The following is an 11,424-nucleotide window of genomic DNA, read 5'->3' as shown; positions in this document are numbered from 1 at the left end:
GGTTCTGCAAGAGAAAGATGAGGCTTTCTGCTCCCATAAAAATGTACAGCCTCGGAAACCCTATACAGAGTTGCTATAAGTTGGAACTGACTCCACAGCACACTACCACCAATGGCTAATGATCATGAACATTTCTTGATATGTTTGTTGACTACTTGAGTATCTTCCTTGGGGACAGTTCATGTCCTGTGCCCATTTTTAAATTAGGTTGTTTGTCTTTTTCTTGTAGGGGTGTTATAGTTTTCGGTAAATTTAAGATATCAATCCTTTGTCTGATATATCATTGCAAAATATTTTTTCTGAGTCTTTGGGCTTTCTTTTTACTCTTTTGGTGAAGTCTTTTGATGCACATAAATAAGTGTTCAATTTTTAGAAGGTCCCAATCATCTATTTTGTCTTCTATGATTTGTGTGTTTTCAGTTGCCCAGGTCATTGGGATAATCCCAGTGTTACGCAGTGACTGATTAGCTTCTTCCACCAAATGTCTACTTATTGAATTTATTATTTATTTTTTACAAATATTTCCCCCAATTTGTCCTTTGCTTTAAAAAAATCCTTTTATTTTGTTACTTTTGAGTGTCCTTTTCTTTTCAATTAAATTTTTTTTTCTTCTAATATATAAAAACCTTAAATTTAATGTGGTCCACATCCACACATAAGGCTAATAATCATATATATTTCCTTCCTGACTTTTAAACATTTAGCTGTCTAGTGCAATTGGAATTTGTTCATACTAGTATGTGGTATATGGAGTCCTGGTACGGCTCTGTAGGATAAGCATGAACTGCTAACCACTAGCCACTCCTCAGAAACCCTATACAGGGTCGCTTTGAGTTGGAATTGACTTGACAACACTTAACAACAACAACATGGTGTTAGAATTTAACTTATTTTTATTTCAGTTACTCTTGGGCAGTTTTTCCAATTCTATCCTTTCTCCATCAACTCTCGTTGCCTTCTTTATTATATGTTGTTGTTGTCAAGTGCTGTTGAGTTGGTTCCCACTCATAGTGGTATAGTATAAGGTTTCCGAGACTAAATCTTTGTGAGAGCAGAAAGCCTCATCTTCCTCCTGTGTAGTGACTGGTGGGCTCACAGCACTGACTGTGTAGTTAACAGACCAGTGCTTATCCTACAGAGCCACCATGCTCCCCTCTTTCTTATATGTTGTTGCTAAGTGCTCTAGAAAGTCCTCTAGATTTTGCCTGTAGAATCCGCATCCTCAGCAGGACTCATGGTTCCCGAATGGTTGCAGATCTCAGCGTCTCCTTTTCAGGACACTTCCAGATAAATTTTTGAATGTGAAATATCCCATTGAGATTTTTATTGGAATTGCTTTAAACCTCAGAATTAAATTTATTCACTTATACTAACAAGTATGCATCTCTCTAACAATAGCTAGCTTGTCACTTCTAAGAAATGCTTCCTTTAACATCTTCAGCATTTTACTTTAAATCCAGCCTTTGGTAATTTGAAGTATCCCCTAGAGTCGAGTATGGGAAAGCTATTTCACTTGTAAATTTCCTAAGACAAGCTGTTTAAAAAGGTCTTATTATTTTTTTTCTGATGGTTTATTCTGGGAATGATGACTAAGTAAATAATCCTTGAAGTACAACCTTGGATATGAGGGTCTGACCTTTCAATTATCTTTGGGTTTTGTTGATGCATTTAGAAAAACCTAAGCAACTCTGATTAGTAATCCTTTATAAAGTGCCTCCAGGTTCCTCCCACGTTAGTTAGAAAATTACTCGTTTTTCTTTGTAGTTTAGAAATGTTATTTGACTGCCTTGGTGTCAGTCTCTGACTTAATTTTGTTTGGAACGCTATCTTTCTGTCTCTGGCCTCTTTTTCTTTTTTGTTTTGAAAGTTTGAAAACTGTCTTTTGTTTTCCAGTTGGTTTTGTGTGTGTGTGTGTGTGTGTGTGTGTGTGTGTGTGTGCTTATAGATTCCTGATTATTGGAGGTTGACTCTTCTTGCTTTGTTCTCCAATTGCATTCTATTTTGTAACATTTATTTTATTTATATAATATTCTGCTCTCAAGAATTCCACAAGTTTGTTTTCTTCTCCAGCTGAATTATTTGTAGTGTAACTTATGATTTATACAGCTTCTAATGCTGTTCTTAAGTCTTGGCTTCGTTGAATTGAATTTGGTTTTATCTTGAGCTATTCTTACCTGGTGTAGTGCTGTAGGATGTGTACTGGACCCCTCAGCTGCTTCTTGGAAATCCTGTACAGGATTCCTATGGGTCAGAACCAACTCAAGGGCACTTAACAACAACAATAACAATAATAACATTTGTATCTAACGTAAATGTTGTCATTTTGAAAACTCTTAGTGTATTTCACCTGTTCTTAAAATACTTAATATTTTTCAATCACTCCTTAAATTTTTTTGAAATTTAAAAATTGATGGATTTTCTATCAACTCTTCTTGTTTTGCTTTTCTTTTATGTTGCAAAATGCTTTTGCTGGTTGTAGATTTGTTGTTGATGAATTCGTCCTTAATATTAATGAACTTAAAATTGTTGACACTGAGAATGTTTCATTATAGGTTATTGTACTGGCATTCTAAAGGAAGAATTTGAAGGAAAGATATTTCTGGCCCTGTTAAATTCCTCTTTTATTTTTCAGAAGTTCCTTGTTACTCTTTCTGAACTTACTTTATGCAATGCCTGATACCTCACTGTTCAAATAGATGATTGAAGGTTAATTGTTAATGGTATTTTTCTCCTATTTTAGGGACTCCATTGTGACTTTGCATGCCTGATGTTTCAGTACTTAGTAAACAAGCCTTCAGAAGAAAGGGTCAGAGAGATCATTGTTAATGCTGTCAAAATTGAGCAGGTAAGTGGGGAAGCTTGCTCACTTAGCATAGCTCTCTATGCTTGTACCATTATTACATTAGGTTAGCTCATATGAAATAGCTGTTTTGTAGGTCAAAACAAATATTGACTATTTATATGGTTTGTTGTTGTTATTAAGTGCTGTTGATTTGTTCCAACTCATAGCAACCCTGTATAGGGTTTCCCAGGAGTGGCTGGTGGGTTTGAACCACCAACCAGTGCTTACCCTACAGCACCGCACCAGGGCTCCTTCTGTCTTTTGTGGTTTAATTGATATCAATACTCAATGTATTGCAATTATTGTAAGTAAGTTTGTAATTTTTTTTTTAAGTTAATCATTATTATATATTTAGATTTTATATATACTAAAATTGGCTTTGGGGCTTTCTTTTCTGTATCATTGATCTATCTGTTCAATTTCATGTCACATCACAACCAACTGTTTGAATTACTTTATAATTTTTATAATATAAAGCTATAATTATTTTATGGCTTTATAATTTTAGAGTTTTTACTCTGGAGGGCAAGGATAGTGTCTTACTGGTTTTGTAGTCTTAGTAACCTCTGAGAGTGAAGCATATACCAAATGCGTGGAGTGAAGGAACAAATGCTTTTGTGACTAGTAAAACTTAATTTACTAAAATATGAAGATGCCTGACTATAATGAGCTGGTGCTCCACTTAGACATATTTTTTATTGATCTATAGAACTGGTTTTAAAATAAAGCAAACTAAACATTCCTTTATGATTACCAGGAGTGGGAGGGAAGGGGGAGTAATTCACTGTCTGGAGACTAGACACCTGTTAACTTGGGTTACACAGTACACAACAAGAGGATGGTTGGCAGAAGAATGATGAAGACAGGTGAAGACACAGGGAGGAATGCAAGGGTTAAAGGGGCTAGAGGAAAATACTGTTACATACATAAGCCTTTAACAACAGTGTGCTTCGGGCAGATACATGGACAGATACACAGGCTAAATGGGTATGGTAGGGAGAGTAGGAGTGTACTCACGAATAAATAAGGATTTGTCAGAGGATATTTGTACATGGATATTTACCTTTCCTGAAACATGATTATGAATGTAATGGAGCATACAACAGGCAAAATGATGAAAACTTCTTAGACATTGCCCAGCATCTTAATGCAATGAGTTGTTGAATCTGAGAACTCCAGGGACATCATGGTCAATTGGCATAACAGTCCAAAAAGACAATGTTCTACATCCTACTTTGGTGAGTAGCATCTGGAATCTTAAAAGCTTATGAGTAGCCATCTACGATACAACTTTTGGTCTCTCCATGTGTGGAAGAAAGAAAAGTGCTGGAAACTGAAAATGCATGGACTCAAACAGTCCAGTGGTCCTATGGAATACATGAACATCAGTCACCACAACTCTGAGACCTGAAGAACTAGACGGTGCCTGGTTACCACTAGCAAGGACACTGAATGGGATCATATTAGAGGGTCCTGGAGAAAATGGAAGAAAATGTGGAATAAAACTCAAATTATTAAAAACAATTGGGCTTGTTCATCCTGTAAGTGGTCTAAGGTAATCTCACACAATGGTTTGTTACTCATTTGACCCAGAAAACCCCACAAAATCATGCAAATCAAGAGGTTCAAATCTTTGGGTTCATTTTAAGAACACTTGTGAAACAGCCAAGGCCTCAAGGGTATGCATCTCTGAAAATTCATCATGTGTGTATAAAACGTCACTTTGTTGAAGCAATGTATACCTTCTGATGTTACAGTGGTAGAGTTGGTAGGGGTGCCTAGGCCCAACAGTAGGGTTGGACACAGGGTTGGTGGCCCAAAAACAGCACTGAATTTTTGCTGCCCATGCTTAAAAATGCAGAGAGCAATGCTAAGCTCAAGGGTTTAGATGTGGATTCTCTGGTCATTGAGCACATCCAGGTCAACAAAGCCCCCAAGATGCATCGCCAAATTTACAGAACTCATGGTCGGATCAACCCCTACTTGAGGTCCCCCTGACATATTGAGATGATCTGGACTGAAAAGGAACACATTGTTCCTAAACCAGAAGAGGAGGTTGCACAGAAGAAAAAGATATCCCAGAAGAAACTGAAGATACAAAACTTTATGGCTTGGGAGTAAATTAGGCTTGCAATAAAATGCAAATAGAAGTTAAAAAACAACAACAAGACAACCTGGCTTACTGGTCAGAAAGAAACTGGAGGAACCCTAGACTGTGACCCTTGGCCACATTTCAGGTCTGAATGGAACTCACCCTTGTGGCCCAGTTTTCAGCCAAGAAGTAGATAGGTGTATAGGGGTTACAACATTAGAAAGGTCTGCTCACCATGGAATAGTCAGCCATTCAAGATTAAAAGGGCAACATTTACCTAAGGACAAAATTGAGACGGAATGGGAAGGAGGGTGCAGTGGAAATCAGGAGCACAGGGAGGAAGCTAGATGACTGTTGTTGCATGGAGGGGATTGCAATCACTGAGAGGAGGAAACTAAGAGTGTGGGCTGTTGGATCTAAAACTGATGATCTGTAAACCTCCACTCATTTCACAAAAAGTCTCAAAAAAAGAAAGCAAAGCAAACTTTGTTTTTTATACACTACAAATTTATTGATCAGCGTTCATATTTGAACAAACGAACTAACAAACCAGTTCCATCTAATAGGTAACCCCATGCTTGTCAGAGTAGAGTTGTGTGCTATAGATTCTCAGTGGCTCATTTTCCAGAAGTGATTGCCAGGCTTTCTTCTTACATGTCTCTGGGTGACCTTGATCCCTAAAGCGTTAGTTAACTATGAGCACTTTTCATATTGGGAAGGGAAAATGGCTTAAAACACATTTTAGTGTCTTTAATCATTTTGAGAACTAAATCTGAAGTGGTTAGTACATTAATGCTTTACCTCTGTCTTTCATTTTAGTTGGAGTTCAGTTTCTCTCTTTCCCTTTGATCCCTTTCTGTTTTTGTCTCATATGCTTTCTTAATAAATTGAGCTTTCTCTTTCCTGTCTTCCCTAGTCATGTGCCCATGGCAATCATGTTTGATGATTCTAAATTAGAATGTAGGGCAAAGGTAAATCTTCCATTGGATATTTCAGAATAAAGCGCCTCTTTCTTCCTATTGAGAAACAATGTGAGTTCAAGGCTTCATTGTGCTACTTGTTTAAAATAACAGCAATTTGTTAGTTAATTTAACAGTATTTTGACTCTTGTGAGATAATGTGACTAGTGATACCACAGGTATTTTAAAGCAAATGGATATCACTTGCCATGTTGAAAAATTCATACTAGTATATTTTCCTTGAGTGTCTTGGAAAATTAATAAAACTTAAAACGAAAGCTCCCCTTCTTGGAAAATGCTCACTTATTCATTGTCGTATCTCTGTCTTTTGTCCTGTGTTTATTCCTATTTCAGGAGTTTTTAACAGAAGCCTTACCAGTTGGCCTCATTGGAATGAATTGTGTGTTGATGAAACAATACATTGAGTTTGTAGCAGACAGATTACTTGTGGAACTCGGATTTTCAAAGGTAACAGGTTAAACATGGTGTACTAGTAACTAAAATAGTCAAGTGAGACCCCTAAAGTATTATAGTTCATGTAAAGCATGTGTAACATGCTTTACATGAATAAATTCAATGTACAAAATCCTTTAAAATTTAAAACGAAATTTTAACAGAAGCGGGAGGCTGATAAATTGCCACAAGTTTGGCAATTTAAACTCACCAGTCGCTCCTTGGAAACCCCATACAGGGTCACTATGAGTCGGAACCGATTTGACGGCACTTGACAACAACATGTAATATAATTGGGAGCCTTGGAAGTGTAATGGTTAATAACTCAGCTGCTAACCTAAAGGTTGAGTTTCAAACCCACAAGTTACACCTTGGGAGATGATGTGGCAGTCTGCTTCCATAAAGATTGTTGTTGTTAAGTGCCCTTGAGTTCAGTTCTGACTCATAGTGGCCCTGTATAGGGTTTTGATGAGCGCCTGGTGGGTTTCTGCTGACCTTGCAGTTCAAACTGACCTTGCAGCGCCACACCAGGACTTCATAAAGATTGTTGTTGTTGTCAAGTGGCATTGAGTCGGTTGCAACTCATAGTGACCCTGTATAGGGTTTCCAAGGAGCAGCTGGTGAGCTTGAACCACCAACCTTGCAGTTCAAATGGCTTTGCAGTCTGATGCATTAACCCACAGTGCCACACCAGGACTCCAGCTCTCAAAACTATATGGAGCAGTTCTACTCAGTCTTACAGGGTTCCTTTGGGTCAGAATTGACTTTACAAGAATAGTTTATTTTTGTTATTTAATAAGATTATCTTCAGTTAAATTGATTTGGCTTGTATTTGTATGTGTTTTCTATCATGTAAATCCTCTTGTGTCTATAATGTAATTCTTGATTTAACATTTAAATAGTGTTATTAGGAACACATTACCTGTCATAATTTTACCCTTTAAGTTCAGTTAATTTGAAGTTATTTCTGACATTTGTTTCCCAGAAGTAATACACCTGCCTTTCATGAAGACATGTGGCTTTCACATGATAAAAGCTATAGAACCAACAGCCAGACTCCTGGATGTGAATCCTAGTTCAACCAATTTCTAGCTATGTGACCTTAGGCAAACTGCTTAATTTCTATCCCAGTTTTCTTATCTATAAAATAAAGATGATAATGCAACAAATGATTAATGAATTGTTATAATTTTAAAGCATTTAAAATAGTGCCAGACATATGGTAAATGCACACTAAATAGTTAGGTTGTAATCAACATAAGTGGAATAGTCACAAAAAGTTATTATTGATTAAACTATGTGGGGAGTCCTGGCATGGCACTGTAGGTTAAATACTGAACTGCCAACTGCAAATTCAGCGATTGAAACCCACTTAACAACAACTAGAAATGATAAGTTATGATCTCTTCACAAGTACACATAAGTTTAACTTGTATTTATTGAAAAGCCATATCGCATCCATGATGCTTAGGTAAACATTGTTATTGTTGTTGTTAAGTGCCGTCAAGTCGGTTCTGACTCATCACGCCCCTATATAGGGTTTCCTAGGAGTGACTGGTGGACTTGAACTGCCGACCTTGTGGTTCAAACCGACCTAATGGTCAAGTGCTTATCCTACAGCATCTTTCTTGGTAAAGCATTTATGTTCTCAAAACCACAGAAGTACTGTGAGGAGGAGTCAGGTGGGACAAAGGTTTTTTTTAGTAAGTTAAACTGTATTTTATTGTTTTAGTTGCAAGATTGTCTCTTTGTTTGCTGATACCTAGTGAGATAAATCAGGATTATAATTGTAAAAAAATACATTTGTGTACAAATTATACAAATATGCATGTTACAGGAAATCTAATTAGCTTACATAAAACTTTAAAGTAAATTCACTGCCCTTTAACCTTCTACTCTATCCTCAAGCCACACATCCTTGGTTTCTTGTTTGTTAGAAACTGCTAGTTTTTCCTTTGGGAGGTTGCTAACTGTAGGTATGTAACTTGTGGCTCCTGCAGTAGAAAATCTGAACACAATGTAAAACTTCCACAGGCCTCAAAAATATCTCAGTGAATTCCAAACAACAGAAATTAAATAGACCTCTTGTTGTATGCAGTTAAATAAAAAATTAACAAGAAAAGATAACCAAAATATTCCTTCTACTTGATAACCAAAATAATTCCTTCCACTTAGAAATTGAGAATATATCACTTAAAATGAGCAGAATAAAAATTAAAACATAAACTAATTGGAAATAAATGATAAGATTACTGTATATCTGAACATGGAGAATACAGCCAAAGAAGTTCTCAGAGGAAAAATGATAGTGTTGAAGGCATATATTAAGAAAACAAAACAATTTAAAAAACATATGAACTAAACTTTAACTCAAGAAGCTAGAAGAATTATTCTTATAATGACAGTTTTTGGTAAAATAAGGGATTCCTTAAGTTATCAAATTGTTGTCATTTATACATAATTTAAAATAGGGGTCCTGCTAATGATGTTATTAACTTCTCTTTTAGTTTAATGTAAATATATAAATATTTGAGTGCTTTCATTATTCCAGAAAGACCTGGTATAGCACTATAGAATAAACATTGGACTGCTTACCACAAGATTGGTAGTTCAAACCCACCAACCATTCCTTGGAAACCCTAGATAGGGTCTCTGTGAAGTGAAATGGACTTGATGACATTTATCAACAGCAACGAATGTCAAGAACAAGCCATTTAACTTAGGGAGGTCTTGGTTACTTTGTGTGTGGATAAATTAGATCAGATTTTTTTAAAGGTCTCCTTTCCAAAACTCAGCCATTCTCTGTGGGTCTGGTGCTCTTTCCATTGGATCTTGCTGTGCATTGTAACGCAACTTTTCACTCACTCTCAACAAACAATTTCTGACAGGAAATTTTGCAGAAATCCCACAACTCAGACACTCATAGCATTTAATTTTTAAAACATATACATACATTTTAAAGCTTTATTAAAACATAGTTCACGTAACATACATACAGTTCACCTATTCAAAGTAAGTATTTTCAACACGTATATAGTTTAGTTTAGTTTCTTGGCAAAGTTAGTGGATGATCTCAGTCATGTCAAAACTGTTAGCCCGAGTGCTGTCTCAGCCTGACTTTGGGTGGTGGCACCAGACCTTGGGAAGTAATGAGATCCTAGGTGGCTAGTTATTTCAGACACCCACCGTTCTTTTTGTAGGATATAATTTGTGTACTTCAGAATATGTAATAACTTTTCTTTTCTTTTCAGGTTTTTCAGGCAGAAAATCCCTTTGATTTTATGGAAAATATTTCTTTGGAAGGAAAAACAAATTTCTTTGAAAAACGAGTTTCCGAATATCAGCGTTTTGCAGTTATGACGGAAACCACAGACAATGTCTTCACACTGGATGCAGAGTTTTAAATCCCTGTCCATTCCTAAACGTGTCATGTGTAAATAGTAATCTGTTCTTCTCTGCTTTTACCCTCTTTTTCTAAACTCCCCATCCCCCCACACATACAGCCAACATAACCCCTTTAAGGGAATAGGTAGGAATTTGGCTAAAAGGAATACCAAACCAAATTTCAATCAAATTTTATTTGTAGAAATACATTCTAATTTTTTTGTTTAACAATCAGTGTGTAATCAGGATGAGTTTATCACTAAAATATAAAATGTAGTGAGTAAGAGCATGAGATGAGGATCAGATTAAGTTTGATGTTCTGTCCTTACTACTTTTTATGACTCTTGGTGAATCCATTAATCTCTTGAAACCTCAGTGTACTTATCTTTAGAATGGGTGTAATGGAATGTGGAATCCTTAACAGAGTAGAGCCCTGTGTGGTACTGTAGGAGAAGTACTGGACTGCTAATCACAAGGTCGGCAGTTCAAACCCACCAGCCCTTACTTGGAAACCCTATACAGGGTTGCTATGAGTCAGACCCGACTCAACAGCACTTAACAGCAACTTCATAGAGTGGGTATGAGGGTTAAGACATAAATGCTTAAACTGTTACTCCCAGTACTAATTATCATTATTGTTAGGTTGTTCTTGTTATATGCCATTGATTTGGTTCTGACTCTTAATGACCATGTATAGGGTTTCTGAGGCTGTGCGTCTTTGTGGGAGCAGAGAACCTCATCTTTCTCCTACAGAGCAGAGCAGCTGGTTTTCACAAACCACTGACCTTGTGATTCACAGTCCAGGACTCATCCTCCAGAGCCATGGCACTTCCTTTACTGCTACATTGCTGGTAAGTGCTGTCAACTTGGTTCTGACTCAGCGACCCTGGATAAGGATTCTAAGGAGCAGCTGGTGATTTGAACCACTGACCTTGTAGTTAGGAGTCCAATGCCTATCCTCCTTTGACACACATATAGTGTTAATTGCAGTGGTGGTGTGGTAAAACCCTCCTACCTCTTCACAGTAATTGTGATTCTAGGTTCTATTATCAATAATTAGATCTTTATATTTTTAATGTTTTGGAGGAGAGTATAGAGATTTCCTTAGGAAGATGATCATTCTCATTGACATGAGAAGAACTTCTTAGAGTTCCTCATCTGTAGCAAAGATTGTTTTGGAAGGGATGCTCCTGGTGTGGGATCTGAAGGTTACTGTGGTAGACGGCCTGTTTCCTCCTTTAGATTATTAACAGGTGAACTATGCTAGACTCTACTCTGGGAAGTTTAGAACCAGAATGAATTAGCATCATTTCCCAAAAAGCATTCCCGAGCTATTAGCCTCTTTAGATATTTTGTGGGGAAAGACGGCTTTTCTGGCCAGACAAGTCTGAGAGAGCTGCACATTCCCTTCTCCTTTCGAGTGTGCCTCAAAGAGCCTGAGGGATCCTATAGTGTTTACATCTGTTCACCTTATGTTTCCAGTCTTAACACAAGCCTCATTTCACCTGTTGAAATCTCACCAACTAGTGTTTCTCAGAACACAATTTGGAACACGCTGGCCTAGAACCATTTCCATGAACCCTGGTGGCACAATGGGTAAAGCACTCAGCCGCTGGAGTTGGTGACAAGACCCCCACCAGCAGGCCCATGGGAGAAAGCTGTGGCCGCGTGAGTCCCTGAAGGTTTACAGCCTT

The 11,424-nt window shown here is 37.2% G+C and overlaps 1 protein-coding gene across 2 annotated transcripts in view; it reads left to right on the top strand.

The window, feature by feature from the left end:
- RRM2B (ribonucleotide reductase M2 B (TP53 inducible)) overlaps positions 1-9,807 on the top strand; it is a 65,332-nt gene extending 55,525 nt beyond the window's left edge. Inside the window, exons 7-9 of one of the 2 annotated variants that reach the window (XM_006830615.1) lie at positions 2,741-2,845; positions 6,248-6,361; positions 9,598-9,807. In XM_006830615.1, the coding sequence (XP_006830678.1) occupies positions 2,741-2,845; positions 6,248-6,361; positions 9,598-9,750 (372 nt within the window). In that variant the 3' untranslated portion in view covers positions 9,751-9,807. The remainder of the gene's footprint in view (positions 1-2,740; positions 2,846-6,247; positions 6,362-9,597) is intronic. The other variant, XM_006830616.1, reaches the window with a different exon arrangement.
- The last annotated feature ends 1,617 nt before the right edge of the window (positions 9,808-11,424 follow it).

Source organism: Chrysochloris asiatica, unplaced genomic scaffold (genome assembly GCF_000296735.1).
Source record: "Chrysochloris asiatica unplaced genomic scaffold, ChrAsi1.0 scaffold00001, whole genome shotgun sequence".
NCBI classification, from domain to species: domain Eukaryota; kingdom Metazoa; phylum Chordata; class Mammalia; order Afrosoricida; family Chrysochloridae; genus Chrysochloris; species Chrysochloris asiatica.
The sequence above is the reverse complement of the archived record's forward strand: the minus strand, read 5'-3'. Positions and strand labels throughout refer to the sequence as shown.